Genomic DNA, 17,905 nt, shown 5'->3' with positions numbered 1-17,905 from the left:
ATCAAATGAGGTAAATTTAGAATTTGCAATTTCTAAAATAGTACAAAGTGTGTATTGGTTTTTGAGTTTGTATGCTGCAAGATTTACATCGAATTTTACAAAAAATATTTTCTTTTTTTTTTGTGTTAAAGATTTTAAACAAATGCTCTAATCTGCCAAATATCGATTATTATTTATTTAAGAAGAATTTACAAATTTTTTCTATGTGAAGTGGCATTGTATTATCTGCATCTTATTGAGCATGAGAGTTTTTTTTTTTTTTTTGTTGTCAAAAAATTTAGCATGAAAGTTTGATTCTACATCTTCGTAATTGTTTAAGAAAAACTTTGTAGACTTAATTGTTTGTTCACAATTAAAAAAAAAGGATACCAATGCCACTTCACATACTACCATGTAGTATTCACAATGGTAATCTTTATCAATGTCTGGTCAACAATAAATTTCGATTTTTATAAAAGTTGTTTTTTGTCAATATTTTCTTATATCCATCTATGTCAATATCAAGGTAGATATAAGTCAATATTGACAAAAAAATATTTTAAGAAAATAAAAAAATTTTATTTTAAAATTTCAGGTTTACCACATAAAAAACTAAAATATAACCTTTTCTAATTAGACAATTAACAATTGATTAAATTTAGAAAAAAAAATAATCATAAAAGCTAATATTTTTTTAAAAAGATATGCTACTAGGCATTAATGACATCAAGGTTCTTTTTTGACACCAACATTAACCCAATCCAGGAGTTTAAGGAAATGTTAGATTGCTATCAATACGTCATCTACTAACTCATTGATATAAATACAGATTCTAATACTCCTTCTAAAATACTTAATGAATGCAGGATGGGAATGAAAATCGGAGAAGCTTTTGCACTACCAGATAGATCGGCTGGAATACTAAAAAAAGAATTGGTGTACAACAATCAGCATAACAAATTTATATATAAAGCAGATGAATAGGTATCCCAAATATTTCAAAAAGTTTGCTACAACAATTAACTACTCTAATTAAAGTCTAATGTTCAACTTCTCTTTTCAAAAGACACAGGATGCAGATTTCCTTTGCACTACTAAAGTGTTATGCGTACTTCAAAATCGATTTGTGGTTCCTCACAATCTACATATTCAGACCAAGTACAAAGCTCATATCAACATAGAATGGTGTAACAAATCAAGCACAATCAAGAACCTCTTCAAATACATTTCAAAAGGAATGGATAGAGCAACTTCTGTAATCAAAAAAGGAAATGGTGTGAATGGTCAAGGATCTGGAAATGGTGTCGAGGATAAACCAAGAAATGAGTTAAATTAGAACGGTATCGTTATCTACAAACATGGGAAGGAATGTGGAGAATATTAAAGTTTAATATTCACCACCAAACTGGGGTTTAGGAATACAAATTTATAATAATAAAATTGAGAAACAAATGCCTTAACTTTTTTATTAAACAGGTACAATTTCGTTAAAATTTTAACATACAGATTTAAACAAAAGTAAAGCATATTTAGATAGTTTCATAATAAAACAAGAAGCTTTGACAGGACTACATTGTGACATATAAATATAGTTTAACAAATACCAATTACAAGCACCAATACACCTATAAAATTAAACAAAAAATCAAAGAACAATACAAAGACCAAAACTTACCCGCGCGTTGCGCGGCTCTCATCCCTAGGTTCATCTACATCAATTTAAATGTTTATTTGTTGACTAGTAGACTCCATTATTAATTGTTACAATTAATTAATTGACGTTATACTACATCAATTAATTGTTTGTACATATTTTTAATTCTTTGTGCTAAATAATTAAGTTCATCTACATCTCAATCAATCACAGTCAAAGTCATCACATATGTGTCTTGGATCCTTTTAGAAGGTTTATTACCGCTCGTGGTTAAAGAATTACCTATTTTTTATTGTCGTGAAAATAATATTCGATGGCTTTTAAACGAGCAACTACGGGATACCGAAGGACCATATGTTCCGGTTAAGTCATTCTTAGCATGTACGAGATTTGTTTAGAAGCATGGACTGCACAATTATACTTGATGTGGTTAGTGAAAATGTTTCAGTCAGGTTATACAGTAGAACCTCCATAAATTAATACTCGATAAATTAATAAAAATAATAAAATATTATAGTCTCAACATTATTAATTTATAGAGGTTTGACTATATACTTAAGTTTAAAATGTTACCAATCATGGTTTATTTTGATTTTATGAAAATTTGAAGTTGAGTTATTTTTGGAATTTTTGAGAAATGCTTTTTTATAACATCTATTAAAAAAAAAGTTTCTATCAAAAATATCATTTATATAAAAAAATTTTAAAATCTTTATAAATCTTTTAAAATAGCTGTGAAAAATAAGAATTGGATTTTATAATTATCTACAAAAAAAAATTTAAAAGGTGTTTGTCTGGACAAATTTTCAAACCCTCAAAAATAGTTAAGCGAGGCATAACACTATGTTGTTTTATCTTGAAATCAAGGAGAGATCTAATTTTTTTTTTATTATTATTGTAGCTACAAGCGTTGTTCCATCATATCCGATCAGATGACCCCAACCAACATCTCGCTTGTACAGTTGCTATCAAGAATTTCCTTGATTCATATGATCCTCCATTGAACCAAGTTGTCACATCCCTGCGCTTAAGGTAATAATGCAGCATATTCTATAAGATTCGTGTGTTTTTGGTTAATTTGTATTTGACGACTTGCTTTTGTTTGTTTGTTTTTCAAGTTCGAAGCTGCTTTGGTTTTTTCGTGTTTTATGTACAATAGACGACATCCTCCTCATACCTATGTTGATCTAATACCCTACAAAGATAATCAAATTTAAGATAAAAACTAATCTTTCACGTCTGTTTCTATCTCAAACCAAGTATGCTGAACAGATTTTGAACAATGAAGGGATGCTCAAGAAAATTATTCGATCAGCTGTACGCGCGAATTAGGAGACAAGTTGTTGAAGAGGTTAGATAGTTTGGTAAATATAAGCAATTGACATAGGAGATACCATTTATTATGAAATTATTGACTCAGTTTTGCAGCTCAGAGCAAATAAGGCTAGGTACATTGTACATGTTGAAGATGATTACGACCAATTTGTGACGGATATGGCAATGTCTCTTAACTACATAATTTTTCAAAATAGGTGTAAAAAATACGAATTAGATTTTATAATTATCTATATTAAAAAAAAAAAATCTTAAAGTTGTATGTCTTCACAAATTTTCATACTCTCAAAAATAGCTTTTGGTTTCGAAAACATAATGATGATGTTAGAATGTGCAATACATTGAGGTTCGAATATCCTAATTTTTGGTGAGTATCATCTGGGATTAAAGGGTATAGTTCTAAATCTTCTCTCTAAAGGAAGTCATTGACTCGATTGGATTCATTTGGTTTATGCTTTGGATTCCAATCTAAATTATTTTTGAAATAACATATATATATTTTTTTTTTTTGGCAGCAATACCATAAATAAATATATATATATATATATAGAATTTTTTTTTTATTCAAGTAGTATTCTATTGATGTTATATGCTTAAAGCTTTTTATTATATAAATAGAAATACAATCAAATCAAGAATTACTATTTTAATTAGTTATGCTGGGTTTTATTACACTAAATTTTGATCTTGATTTCTTAAAATTGAAAAATACAAAAATAAATTAGCTTATTAATAAATTTGGATTTGATTATGGTTTAAACACTTCGCTTTGATTTTTTTTTTTTAATTTACTTTTGATTTTTTCCTACCTTTACTTGGCAAAGTTTGCAAGTTTACATAAGATTAGTAGAAAAACAAATTTGATTATTTGAGCAACAATCAACTTCATATAATAAAGGGAATACAAACAAAAACCTGAAGTTTAAGCTTAACCGTATACTAACTTTTCTCGCACAAATATAAAAAAAGAAACTAGAGCTCTATGTCCATTGTTTCTCTCCCTTTGTCTTCATCATTCCCACTGCTTGTCCAAAGCTTGATGGTGCGGTCATGCGAAACACTTGCGATACACGAGCTATCTAGAGCGATATCTAGAGATGAGACTTTGGACTCATGTCCTACTAAGCTTTTAACAAGCGAGAAATCTCTACCTGACCATATATTAACTTTCATGTCGTATGAGGCAGTAGCCAAGAAATACCCTTCTTGTGGTTCATACTTTACTTGAGAAACAAGGTTCACATGAGCTGGTATAATGTATAACGACTTTCTCATTCGTAGATCCCAAATACGGCATTGATTATCTACACCACCAGATGCCAAATGGTAGCCATTAGGAGAAAAATCCACTGAGAGAACCGGTTTGATATGTCCTTGGAAGACAAGAATACTCTTACCAGTACGAAGATCCCAAACTCGTGCAAGTGAATCAAAACCCGAAGAAGCTACTAATGCTCCATCTTGTTGAAATGCAATTCCGTAGACACTACGACTATGACCTCCTTGCGAAAGAATCTCAATTCCTGTATTTATATCCCACAATCTCCATGTTTTGTCAAAACTCGTTGTCCCTAGGTATTTCCCCGATGGATGGAATGCAATGCGTGCAAGCCGATCCAAATGACCTTTAAAAGTTTGTAAGAGTGTTCCATCAATATTCCACAACTTCGCAGTTCGATCAGTAGAAGCAGTTGCTAGACAATCATAATCCACAGGCGAGAACACTACATCAGTTGCATGTTCTTTGTGATCTTTCAAGACATCAATCTTGTTTGTAACTTGAGGCATCTCCCACAATTTAGTAACCCCACTAAGAGAACATGTTGCGAGTATTTTTCCATCTCGTGACAAGGAGCAACCAGTAAGAGGACGATCATCCCCAGTCAAGAACCATGTCTTTAACATGCTTTAAAGCCAAATTAGTCTTAGCATTAATATCTTCATCTGGATCATCCATTCGACGCTTTTCACGCTGAATCCTTAGAGCAGCTCTCTTTATAGAATATTTGGCAATTTCTATTCTAGTCTCTCTAAGCTTTGTTTGACACATTTGTTAAACTTGTGACACAAGATCTCTAGAAGAAGCTGGTGACAAGACCGGTTCTTGGCTTAGAGGACGATCGACTGGCTTTGGCTTACCAAAGCTCTAGAGACAACTTATTTATAACGAAGCAAAGAGATCGACATAATCTTCCTAAACTTAGGGGGTGTATTGAATTAAAGATTTGGGAAGATTTGGTGGAATTTAGGAAATTTTGGATTTTGAGAAAGTTACGTAAATTTTTAGGATACTTTTGGTGGAATTGTTAGAATTTTCATTTTTGAAAAGGAAATACTAGTTTGTTATTTGGTGAGATTTAAGAGATAATATTGGATAATTAGGTGAGATTTTTAAAACAAAAATAGAAAAATTGGATTTAAAAAAAAAGCTATCTTATTGGCTAGATAATTTGGGATCTCTTTGCAACGTTATGTATTACACTTATGTATTATACAAATAAAAAGGAAAACTAATGATAATGTAAATAAAACAGTAGCTTGATTAACAAGTAAAAAGCCCAAACCTTACTCTGCATCAGAAACAAAGAGAAGCTAAATCAGAGAGAGGTTTTCGAAAGAAAGTTCTTCATAAATCATACATCTACAGAGGCAGAAGCTAAACGGATTAGAAGCGAAAGATTTCCAAACAGAAATATAGTTTAACCCTAAGGTTTAAAACCTAAAAACTCAAACAGCTAAACAGAGCATTCCATTTTTAATTGGGCTTAAAAAAGACATAAAAGGCCCAATAACTCAATTAAGCCCAATTCGAATTACACCTCTGCGCAGAAGATGATGAGATAACTCAACGCCTCTTCTCCGATACGACTCCGCTGAGAAGCGAGCAGGTTCTGTCTGCTTAAGCTCCTCATGAACTCAATTTCTTCATTTCTGATTCTATAAAACATCCTTAACAACATGTCTACCACATTGTTGAGAACAATTCAGCCAAACCAGTTCTCACTTCTTGGAACTAGCTTGTTAAGAAGGAGAAGAAGTAACAACTTCTCCGTGAGGTCTTGTGGGAGCCAAACAACGACGACCCATGAAGCTAAACAGTCTTCTCCAACAAGGGTCGCACCAAAAAACCACAAAAGCAACAAACTTGATGAGATTCTGAGGGATTACGAAGCAGTGATTGGTATAGAGACTCATGTCCAGCTCTCTACATTGACAAAAGCCTTTTGTAGTTGCTCTAACAATTACGGATCGTATCCAAACACAAGTATTTGTCCTGTCTGTATAGGTTTGCCTGGTGCTTTGCCTGTTTTGAATTCAAAAGTTGTTGAATTTGGTGTTAGATTGGGTTTAGCTTTGAATTGTGATTTGTCTCTTAAGTCTAAATTCGATAGGAAGCAGTATTTTTATCCAGATCTTCCTAAAGGTTATCAGATTTCTCAGTTTGATATCCCAATTGCTTCTGGTGGCTATGTGGATTTGGATATTCCACTTGAGTTTGGTGGTGGACATAGGAGATTTGGTATCACTAGGGTTCATATGGAAGAAGATGCTGGCAAGTTACTTCATTCAGACACTGGAGATTACTCTCAGGCATGGAATTTATGTAGTTTTCAGTTTGGTTTTTGGTTTCAGGTGCAAGATGTTTCTGTTTCTTATGTGTATGTTGGTTACTCTTATGGTGCAGGTAGATTTGAATAGAGCAGGTGTTCCTTTACTTGAGATTGTTTCTGAACCTGATATGAGAAGTGGTATAGAAGCTGCTGAATATGCTTGTGAAATGCAACGGATTGCGAGGTATTTGGGAGTCAGCAATGGGAATATGCAGGAAGGCTCTCTTCGCTGCGATGTCAATATCTCAATCCGTCCTATTTGGCAAGCTGAGTTTGGCACCAAGGTTGAGAAGTTTCTTTCTCTGTATCTTTTGTTGTTATTTGTAGATTCTGAGTTTAACCAGTGAAGGGATGATCCACTCATTGCAGTTTCATATTATCTCGTTGCTGATTCGACTTACAGGTGGAGATAAAGAATTTGAACGCCTTTTCCGCCATTAGCAGGGCAATTGACTATGAGATATCAAGACAAGCACTTCTCTATAATCAGGGCAAAGCTGATCAGATTGTAACGGAGACTCGGCTTTGGGAAGAAGGCGCTCAGGTTCTAAGCTAAAAATCTTTCATTAGGTTGCAATATTTATATCCACCAGCACTAACTTGAGTAGATGTTCAGAAAACAGTAACAATGAGGAAAAAAGAAGGGCTTGCTGATTACCGGTACTTTCCAGAACCAGATCTTCCAGAAGTTATCCTCACCAAAGAATATGTTGATAGCATTCGTGCTTCTTTACCGGAACTTCCTGAAGCAAAGCGCAGGAGATATGAGGCGATGGGTCTAGGCATGCAAGATGTGCTTTTTCTCGCGAATGACGTCAGTGTAAGTCCTAGTGGCTTGATGTTGATAGTATTTTAGTTTATATGATGACGTTATCTTCACAAGAAGACAATGCTGAGAGCAAAAGAGTAAACTTTCTGATCAATTTGGTGAGAATATCAATTTTATGTATAACAGCAAGACGAGTAAACTGTTGTTGGAATGAATGGCGTAGGTTGCAGAATATTTCGATGCAGTCATTGGTAAGGGCGCTGAAGTGAAGTTGGCAGCAAATTGGATAATGAGTGATATTGCTGCTTACTTGAAAAATGAGAAACTTTCTATCAATGATATTAAACTCACTCCGCACGAGTTGGCTGAACTGATAGCTGCAATCAAAGATGGAACCATTAGCGGAAAGATTGGAAAAGAGGTCAGTTCACTTCCATTTAACAATGAATCATCTTTCGTTTGGATCAATGCAACTTATTCAATTTTTGCAGATACTGTTTGAGCTATTGGCCAAAGGTGGAACCGTCAAAGGAATGATAAAAGCAAAAGACTTGGTTCAGGCAAGTCAATGTTATCTCCAGAGAATTACATCTTTCACTTCCCAACAGGCCATTTCTAATTGAAGAAATGACTTTTGCTTCTGTGTGACACACGCTGTAGATCACCGATCCTGTGGAGATCGAGAAAATGGTTATTCAAGTGGTCTCTGAGAACCCAAAGCAGCTTGAGCAGTACCGCAGTGGAAAAACCAAGCTTCAAGGCTATTTTGCTGGCCAGGTATGGCAGATACGATTCACAATTTTTGAAAACTTGTACCTTGTGAATCAGTTCAAACTCGTATATGCTTTGTTCAGGTTATGAAAATGTCAAAAGGCAAGGCAAACCCAGGTTTACTAAACAAGATCCTCCTGGAGAAGCTTAATGCCAAAGACTGATTGAAGCTTCAGCATTGCCAGAAATATTGCTTTTGAATTGGACATTGAAATGATTCAGTTGGTTAATGCTCTTGAACTAGAGTGTTCTTGTACAAATCTTTTTCTTTCCAAATGAAATTAAAGGTGAAATTTGCTATTTTAAAACTGATTGACCAACTGTGCTAATAAAATTACGTTTTCACATGATTGCCTACCTCTGATCGAGAAATTCAGAGCCAGAATTAGCACTTGGATAAGCAGATTCTTGTCTTACTGCAACTGATTCGCTCTGTCCTAATGAGTATCACAAATTTTTGGTCTTCTGCTTTTAGATTACCTGGAGCTTGTATGAAGGTGATAGAGAGTCTTTGCTCAGCTTTTCTCTAGAGTGGGCCTGATTTAAAGACACATAAAGCAAAGATATCATGGCGTGATGTTTGTCTTCCTAAGGGCGAAGGAGGCCTCGGCCTCAGACCTCTTAAAGAAACAAATAAGGTATGTGGTCTCAATTTAATATGGCGTCTACTTGATGCAAAGACGTCGCTCTGGGCGCAATGGGTGCAAACGTATCTAATCCGCAACAAATCTTTCTGGGCAATGAGAGGAGGGACTAACCAAGGCTCGTGGATGTGGAGGAATCTCCTGAAGCTGCGAGAAATGGCAAAAGGTTTTCACCAAAAGCTGGTAAAGAATGGCAAAAACACATCATTTTGGCATGACAATTGGTCTACACAGGGAGTTCTGTTTGATGTTCTTGGGAACAGAGGTTACATTGATCTCGGGGATAAGCGCAACCAGAGAGGCTAGGAAAATTGATGAGGAAGACGTCCATCTGTGGAAATGGAGAACATGCTTTAAGAAGAGTTTTTCAACCCGTGAGACATGGATGCTCATTAGAGAAGAGCGACCAAAATGTGATTGGGCTAATGATGTCTGGTTTCCGCAAGCTACACCGAAATATGCTTTCATCACATGGCTCGCTATGCATAATCGTCTAGCCACGGGTGACCGTATGATGAAGTGGAATCAAACGCCGAACACTGCATGTGTGCTATGTCAAGCTCCGATGGAGACAACGAACCACCTCTTCTTCCATCGTCGTTACTCTAAACAAGTTTGGGGAAAGCTCATGAAAGGCATTCTGCAAAATAAACACACCACGGATTGGAATCAACTTGGTCAGCTAGCTACAAGTGCAACACTGGATCATCGCTCACAGCTACTCCTGCGTTACACTCTTCAAGCAACAACCGCCGACACGGTGAAGAACCCAGACCGTATCAGAAACTCAGCAAACTCATTGACAAAACCATTCGGAATAGGCTATAAGTATTCTTCGCAACTCCGGTGATAAAAATATGAGGATATCCTCATGTTTTGGTTTGATACTCGAAATTAATTTCTTTCTTGAGTCTATAGTTCTAAAAACACTTTCAGAGAAGACACACATGTTGTAACACAAGTTTTTTTGGTGAATTAATTTTACATTCATTCAAAAAAAAAAAGATCAACTGTGCTAATAGTCAATTATTAGTCTATTTAATCTTGAATACGAGAATATGTAAGGTGTCAAATAATGAGTGTTAAATTGTTGATATAGAGTGCCAAAAGCAAGAGATTTTGTATTCTTATTCACCTGAAGAGTTGTTTGTTAAACAGAATCCGTTCTTTTCAAATACCTATCGATTACATCTTGACGCTGCATTGTCGAAAGAAGACTCCGGATCTTCGACAAAAAAGACCCATGTCCTTTGTACTCTGTTTCGGTTTTATAGCTAGGTACTCCATAAGATTGATCTATGAAGAGTGCTTAAGCCATGAGACTTACCTCTTCTTGAGGAGCTTTCCTCATGTTCTCATTCGCTTGCAAATTAGCACTTCTCAGGTTAACTTTTAAAAACAATCCAGATTCAAATTGCTAGACAAAAGACAAAAACTCTACTTTGGCTCTCTAGAGTGTTACCATGAGTCCATGATTCCAACTTTAAGATCAAACTCAAGGGCAAAAGGCGATACTTTAAAACATTATTAATGTAGCATTGACCTAGATTCCAAACTACTCCATCGATGACTCGTTATCATATCATTTGTCTTACAGATTACATTACTCTATCAACCTAGAGTCGTCGAGTCGATACAAATATTCATCACACAAGTAGTTGAAGCAAAGAGATGATGTTATAGTTCTCACATTCTCAGTATATTCAAGCGTTTATCTATAGGCGACCGGTACATATGCTAACCGAAGGGAATCTTGAAAGCAAAACCAAAGCCAAATTAAAACAGCTGATGACATCATGAAAAAAAAGCAAAGCAAATGGATCCTATAATCTATATGTAACTACTACTACTACTACTACCAAGCTTAACACAAATAGATGAAGTTATGCCCATATTTTCTTCTGTTTCTTTGAAGATGAAGTTATTCCAACGTAATCTCTAGGCTCTTCATTTTTCTCAGAGCTGGAATTGGTTGCAAAAGAAACAGGTTTTAGCTTATACAAAATCACATTCCTCAAATCAGTCACTAACTTGCCAAAATTCTTGAACTGTGCATCGTAATCCCTCTCGTCTCTAGACTCATCAGTATAATTCCCAACTCTGTAATAAAAAAAACAAGAGAGTTTCAGTACCTTGAGATTCAAGAAAATATAAAGAGGCAAAGAGAAACCATGACATACTCTATTTGGAGATGGGCAAATTCTTTTCCATCCTCAGCTATGGCATCAACAAGAAGTTTACCATTCATCTCCAAGCACTTAACCAGAAATTTCTTCACTGTATTCTTATTCGATCCCTTCACCGGACTTTTATAAACAAACGCATACTCCTCATCGAATTCGTTCCACCCCGCAATCCCAACCAAACCTAAAAATCGAAAATCGAACAAATCAGAATCCTAAACCCTAGGAAAAAATAGTATTAAAAAAAAAAAAAAACCTAACACACTAACTCTCAGTGGTCCATGACGACAGAGCGTCAAAGGCAAAGGCAGGACGCCCAGTTGCAGTGAGGATGAAACCGGAAACGACGAAAGAAGCGTGAACTACGAAAGCGACTTTGTCGTTGTTACTGCGAAAAGCAGGCATAACTGACCTGATCACACCCATCACTGCATGAGTAGTCACCATTGATTCTGTTTGGAGAGTTCTCGTCAAGTTCAAATGTTTTCCTTGCTTTCCAAGTAAAGAGTAATATCAAAGTTGTATTGTATTCCTCTGACCATAAAGGTCGGGATATTGTTATGTACACAAAAACGAATTGTATACACGAAAAGAAATAAAATTATTGGCATAATTATCTCCATAACACGAAAATAATCTTCCTCATTATTTTATTTTGCTATTTTTTCGGATTAGTAACAGTATAATCTCCCTATTAATTCCACCACAAATTAATGTCCAGAAAAAAAAAAAAAAAAAATTCACCACAACGAAGATGGTTAAAGAGTGTAACGCCTTGAGGCAGTCCATCGTTATCATAGTCCAATTCAAAACCAAAATTAAAAAGTGACCTATTTTATATGTTATATAAATAATTCCAGACATTAACAAGGTTTTCTAAGAGCATATAGTATTATATCAAATAAAACTTTACATAACAAAAGTAACAATGAACGACACCAATTTAGTGAATTTTATAGAGTTAAAAACATTAGAATGATGCAAAAAAGCTAACGATCGAGAGATTAACAATCGCCGCGGCTTAGATCAACAGTACCCCTTCTTCTCAATTGGGTCTGCCATTGGTTGAGCGAATGAATGGCCAGGAGCTCAACAACGGCAAAATCATCGTGAATGAGGTTTGATATGGAAATAGGAAATTGCCTTTTTCCAAAAGCCAGTTAAATATTTTCTATACTTTTGTATTGAACTTGTGTTATTGTTGCAAGGACATACGGTAAAGTGACTTGTTATAATCAACAAGTGACCGCAATGTAGTGACACTCATAAGTCTACCAAGAACCGACTCATAAGTCTACCTAGAACCGGCACGACTTCATCCGGAAATAATTGGGGTAAATGGATCAATCAAATGTGCCCAATAGATGGAAAACAAAATAGTTACTGAGTTTCACTCGAAAGTTGGACGTATTTAAGTTAATGTGGTTATATCCGACATTTTATCCTCAATTTGAAGGCTTGTTAAAAGGGATCCGCTTTTATTCCTTTCCAAAAACAATAATATTCAGCGGTTGCAAGTTGCAAAACTTGAGAGCCCAAACGTGTAATAACACACTGAAACTGTAGAAAAGAAAACTCATATTGCATGAGATCACTCACCTTTTAACCTAATCCTTGACAGACTTATCTGCCTTTTAAAAATGACAACTTTAAACAGAAAAAATCTCTTTTATTTTGCTCCATAAATTGTGTTGGTTCCTTCACTATTGCTTGCTCAAGTTTCTGATAACATATGGAAGTATGCCTCCATGGTTGAAGTATGCCAATTCCACCTACACATTTATTTTACCATTATTAGTTCGTCCACATTAAATGCTTTTTTTCTCCACCAAACGTTTTGAAGATTCGAGTATTTAGTTACCTCTGTGTCGAAGCGGACTGTGCAAGTGAAAGATTTTCCGTTGTCGGTAGTGACAGTAACATCTTGGCCAGGTCTTATCTCTGAGATATCGGTTGGGAGATTGATTGTGTAGCGTTCGTGACCAGTCAATCCAAGAGTATCTGCATCTTCCCCGGACTTAAAGCACAGTGGAATGATTCCCATTCCCACCAAGTTGCTTCGGTGAATCCTCTCAAAACTCTTTGCAATCACCGCTTTAACGCCCTGACAATCCCAAACATTTTGTTTCAGATAAAACAGTAAGATGGGTTTATGCGGAAAAAAAACGAGAGAACTGGTTCTAAACCTGTAGCATGGGTCCCTTGGCAGCCCAATCACGTGAGCTACCACTTCCATACTCAGCTCCAGCAAGAATAATTGTGTCTTCACCAGATGACTTGTACCTCTGATACATTTGACATTATGATAAGGAGACATTCAACATGATCAACGTACAGTCAGTAGTACAAATTTTAGTTAGATATATACAAACCATGGCTGCGTCAAAGACTGAGAGCTTCTCTCCAGATGGAATGTGAACCGTCTTAGGGCCAACCTCACCATTCATGAGCTTGTTAACAATACGGATATTAGCAAAAGTGCCTCTGGCCATTATTTCATCATTCCCACGGCGACTTCCATATGAGTTGAAGTCCTTACGGTCAACGCCACGCTCGATGAGAAACTTTGCAGCAGGACTGTCCTTTTGGATGTTCCCAGCTGGTGAGATGTGATCAGTGGTGATACTGTCCCCAAAATTGAGCAAACAGTAAGCATCCTTCACATTGTGTGGCCCTGGAGGATCCATGGTCATGTCCTTAAAGTATGGAGGCTCGTGAATGTAAGTAGAGTTGGGATCCCATGAGTAAAGGGTATTCTCAGGAACAGACAGCTTATTCCACATGGGGTTACCCTTGGTGATTGACTCGTATGTTGCTCGGAACATGTCAGGCAAAACACTGGATTGAACAACCTGATCCATATGTCAAAAGACTTATTTAATATTTGTGTCCTAAAAAGAAGTTATTGTTCTCTGGTTAAGTCGTACATACCTCAGCAATTTCTTCCGTGGTTGGCCAGATATCTCTTAGGAAGACGTCCTTGCCATTCTTTCCAGTGCCAATAGGCTCCGATTCAAAGTCGATGTTAACCTGGAAAATAAGAAAGAAGAATGTTAAATTACCAATATGATAATGAGTCATGTGTCATTATCTCACACAAAATGTTGGTTGAACTTTGACAAGTTCCCAAGATTTATTACCGTGCCAGCAAGAGCATAGGCAACCACCAAAGGAGGAGAAGCAAGGTAGTTGGCTCTTGTTAGAGGATGAACACGCCCCTCAAAGTTCCTGTTCCCGGAAAGAACAGCAGCCGCCACAATGTCTAACAACAAGCACCACAAATTTTGATAACAATTGGCCACCTATATATAATAGTAATATATAGGATGAAGGTCCAAAGTAAGTTTAGTTGTGAATCTCAATAATACCATTTTCGGTAATAGCAGCTCCCACTGATTCATTAATTTCTCCAGAATTCCCAATGCAGGTAGTGCAACCGTAGCCGACAATATTGAAACCCTGTTGATTCAGATATTCTTGCAGTCCACTGCATGAAGTAAAAATATACACTTAAAATTTCCCGCACAAAAGCAAGAATCAGCCTTTAACAACAAAGAACTTGAAAACACTACAACATACCTCTTTAACAAGTATTTTGTAACAACTCCTGAGCCTGGCGCAAGACTTGTCTTTATCCAAGGCTTAACCTATAGAGGCAAGTTTTTGAAAAGGGATCAGAAAAAGTCGAGGCATCAGATAGAATTCTAGTTTGATCTCGTGAAACCAACCTGTAGGCCAAGGTCACACGCCTTCTTTGCAACAAGACCAGCACCAAGCATGACACTGGGATTTGATGTATTAGTACAGCTTGTGATTGCAGCAATCACCACACTTCCATGTTTAAGCTCTGCTGGTTCTCCATTAAACGAAAAATTTGCCACTTTTTCTTGTGCGTCTTTAGGTATAGCAAAACCCTGCATAGAATGTATAACAATATTCAGAAATGAACAGTGGTATCTAAAAAGTGCACCAACAGTCTATTGAACGAGCAAATGCTTAGGAAATCAGACCTCCACAAAACGAAACATCTAGTTACATACCTTGAACCCAACTTTACTGTCAAGACATGAATGCCAGTCAGCTTTCATATCCTTCAAAGTAACACGATCATGTGGCCTGAAAAGTAGATATCAATAATATGGTCATGATCCAATAATCAGACAATAAAATTTGTGATTACAAAAACTGACAGAACCCATACCGCTTTGGTCCAGAAATGCAAGGTTCAACATTATCCAGGTTCAGTTCTAGATATGATGAGTAAACTCGGTCTTGCTGAGGCTGAAATTTATTAACAAAAAAGTCAAATAAAAACCTGAAACGAGATAAAATACTTAAAACCCAAATATAAAGGATAAGGCTGATTTACCTCATTGTAGTCAACAAACATATTGTTAGCGCGAAGATATGCTTCAATCATGGCCACCTGCCATGAAAGTACTGTATCAGACCAGATATATATATAGAAGGAAGTTTAAAGCCAAACACTCACTGTCTCATCGCTTCTTCCAGTCAATTTGAGATACTGTAGAGTAACATGATCCACAGGGAAGAAGCCCATGGTTGCACCATACTCGGGAGACATGTTGGCAATGGTTGCCCTGTCAGCTAGGGACAGCCCACTCATACCATCACCTAAGAAGAAAAATGTAGCCTTTAGAATGCTCCAATAAACAAATGTCTATTAAAAAGGAGCATAACACTTAAGCGCTCACAAAGATGTAGATTACCATAAAACTCAACAAACTTTCCAACAACACCATGCTTCCTCAGCATTTGAGTCACTGTTAGAACCAAATCAGTAGCTGTTACACCATTACGCATTTTTCCGGCCAGTTTGAATCCAACAACACCAGGCAATACCATACTCATGGGCTGTCAAGCAAAAAAGAGTCATCAGTATAAGAAAGATTGAATATAAAACCTCACTAAACTGGAGCAGAATAGTCGTACAATATAGTCACCAGATTCACAAACATAGGATCTGGATAATGCTCATAATCAAAATAATTACCTGCCCAAGCATTGTTGCCTCAGCTTCAATGCCTCCAACTCCCCATCCAGCAACTCCCAAACCATCAATCATAGTTGTATGTGAATCAGTTCCAACCACGCTGTCTGGGTAGAGAAGGCCTTTGGTATTGAACACAACTCTTCCAAGATATTCCAAATTGACCTGAATTTTCAAGATGAGGTTTAGTTTGAGACAAAATCATTTCAATACACTGAAAACATGAGGTTGAAAAGGATATATATCAATGTCAGAACAAGTTTAGAAACAAATTATGGACTCACACACTACAAGAGAATTACCTGATGCACAATACCAGAGCCAGGAGGCACAACAAGCATGTTCTGGAACGCAGTAGAACCCCATTTAAGGAAAGCAAACCTCTCCTTGTTCCTCTGGAACTCAAGCTCCATGTTTGCTTGCACTGCATTCTCAGATCGAGCAACATCAACTTGAACTGAGTGGTCAATCACAAGATCCACCGGAACCTGAGAGACACGGTATACATAAGAATTCTAGAAGAATCCTAAGCTAAACAAATAGCATCAATCTGCGCAAAATAACAAAATACCAAGGGATTGATTTTGTTGGAATCACTGCCCAGCTTATTCATCGCATCACGCATACAAGCAAGGTCAACAACAGCTGGGACTCCCGTAAAGTCCTGAAGAAGAACACGAGCCGGTTTAAACGGAATCTCGACTTGTTTAGGAGATGTTTTTTCCCAGTCAATAATCTTCTCAACATCTTCCTTAGTAACTTGAAAGTTATCACAATTACGAATCGCAGATTCAAGAAGAATCCTAATAGAGTAAGGAAGTTTATCTGCAAATAGATCACTCCTCTTAGATTCAGGTCCTTCATAAACTCATTCATAGAGATACTCAAAACTACATACCAATTCGTGGATCATTAAGAGCAGGTAAGCTATAGAACTTTCCAAATTCACCACCACCAGGCTTAGGAAGAGTAGTGAAGATCCCTTTAAACGGATGCTCTGACGCTGAAACAATAATAATCGCAAAAAAAACTGTTACTAAATCAACAGAGATCGGAAAATTCAAGCACTAAGATCAATCAGATCGAGAAACTTTACCCATGGAAGAGAAGGTTCTCTCGAGACGATCTAAGACTGGAGAAACAGCTCTGATCTGAGTGGTTAAGCGAAACGGAGATGGTTTTGAGTGAAAACAATGGCTCCAACGAGGAAGTGAACGAAAAGCAGGTGAAATGGTACCAAAAGATCTACGACCGAGAAGAGACGACGGTGGAGATAATAACGATAGAATTTTAGTTTTATTTTAATGTAAATTATTCTGAATTGTGTGAATATATCTTTTTTAAATCTTATGATTAAAACAATAGTACTAATGTCCACGCGGAAACGCTACATCTAGACATTCGCAATAAGGAAAACCTTTTTTCCCGAGGCTATCTTTGCATAGTGGAACATCATCACCCTATCCATCCAAAAATGTGACAATGCTATCTTTCTTTTTTCTGTTCTCAACGGTATCAAATCACAAAAATATTGAATTATTGATAAAACACGTTAGATAAATAATTGATGATAACAATTTTTGCTATTAATGTTAAAGCGGACTGTTTAGCCCGATCTTCTAGACTTTTATTTTCTGAAGTTACTTTTGTAAACACTTCTCCTCCTAGTTGGGCAACCAATCAAGGAGTTATTTATTAATTAATGTGTGGTTGACAAAAAAAAAATATATTTTGTATTATGCGAGTAACTATCAAAATCAAAAGAAGAAAAATATATTTCCTTTAGCATGAGTCATAACAAAGAACACGAGAACACATAAAACCACCAACGACGTAAGCATATTTCATGATTTAAAATATTTGATAAAATATTTTCTACGTTTTTTCGTAAGTTTCTTATCTTTTCTTGATCTTGTAATGAATACCTAGGAATGTATTTAACTATATA

The 17,905-nt window shown here is 36.1% G+C and overlaps 4 protein-coding genes across 4 annotated transcripts; 1 reads left to right on the top strand and 3 right to left on the bottom strand.

Annotated features, from left to right (window-relative positions):
• Positions 1-3,619: 3,619 nt before the first annotated feature.
• LOC9319772 (U4/U6 small nuclear ribonucleoprotein PRP4-like protein) lies at positions 3,620-5,134 on the bottom strand. Its single transcript, XM_021033730.1, is given in 2 exon segments — positions 3,620-4,850; positions 4,852-5,134. Coding segments are annotated over 2 exon segments (1,077 nt in total). The 5' UTR covers positions 5,019-5,134; the 3' UTR covers positions 3,620-3,940.
• A 668-nt stretch (positions 5,135-5,802) lies between these two features.
• On the top strand, positions 5,803-8,419 carry LOC110230188 (glutamyl-tRNA(Gln) amidotransferase subunit B, chloroplastic/mitochondrial). Its single transcript, XM_021032238.1, has 8 exons — positions 5,803-6,559; positions 6,654-6,863; positions 6,983-7,123; positions 7,196-7,399; positions 7,572-7,769; positions 7,840-7,908; positions 8,009-8,125; positions 8,203-8,419. The coding sequence occupies exons 1-8, from the start codon at positions 5,927-5,929 to the stop codon at positions 8,281-8,283; spliced, it is 1,653 nt and encodes a 550-aa protein (XP_020887897.1). The 5' UTR covers positions 5,803-5,926; the 3' UTR covers positions 8,284-8,419.
• Positions 8,420-10,421: 2,002 nt separating this feature from the next.
• LOC110229839 (probable proteasome inhibitor) lies at positions 10,422-12,304 on the bottom strand. Its single transcript, XM_021030851.1, has 3 exons — positions 11,216-12,304; positions 10,944-11,130; positions 10,422-10,863 (listed from the first exon to the last, which is right to left on the bottom strand). The coding sequence occupies exons 1-3, from the start codon at positions 11,391-11,393 to the stop codon at positions 10,647-10,649; spliced, it is 582 nt and encodes a 193-aa protein (XP_020886510.1). The 5' UTR covers positions 11,394-12,304; the 3' UTR covers positions 10,422-10,646.
• Positions 12,305-12,407: 103 nt separating this feature from the next.
• Positions 12,408-17,244, bottom strand: LOC110229838 (aconitate hydratase 3, mitochondrial). Its single transcript, XM_021030850.1, has 19 exons — positions 17,054-17,244; positions 16,856-16,960; positions 16,529-16,782; positions 16,260-16,445; positions 15,961-16,122; positions 15,677-15,821; positions 15,439-15,581; positions 15,316-15,372; positions 15,148-15,227; positions 14,987-15,062; positions 14,675-14,860; positions 14,526-14,593; positions 14,315-14,433; positions 14,087-14,208; positions 13,878-13,976; positions 13,319-13,798; positions 13,133-13,231; positions 12,808-13,050; positions 12,408-12,718 (listed from the first exon to the last, which is right to left on the bottom strand). Exons 1-19 carry the CDS (start codon positions 17,055-17,057, stop codon positions 12,650-12,652), a joined length of 2,697 nt encoding a protein of 898 aa, XP_020886509.1. The 5' UTR covers positions 17,058-17,244; the 3' UTR covers positions 12,408-12,649.
• Between the last annotated feature and the right edge of the window lie 661 nt (positions 17,245-17,905).

Source organism: Arabidopsis lyrata (assembly GCF_000004255.2).
Source record: "Arabidopsis lyrata subsp. lyrata unplaced genomic scaffold ARALYscaffold_3, whole genome shotgun sequence".
NCBI classification, from domain to species: Eukaryota; Viridiplantae; Streptophyta; class Magnoliopsida; order Brassicales; family Brassicaceae; genus Arabidopsis; species Arabidopsis lyrata.
This window is presented reverse-complemented; position numbering and strand designations above follow the sequence as displayed.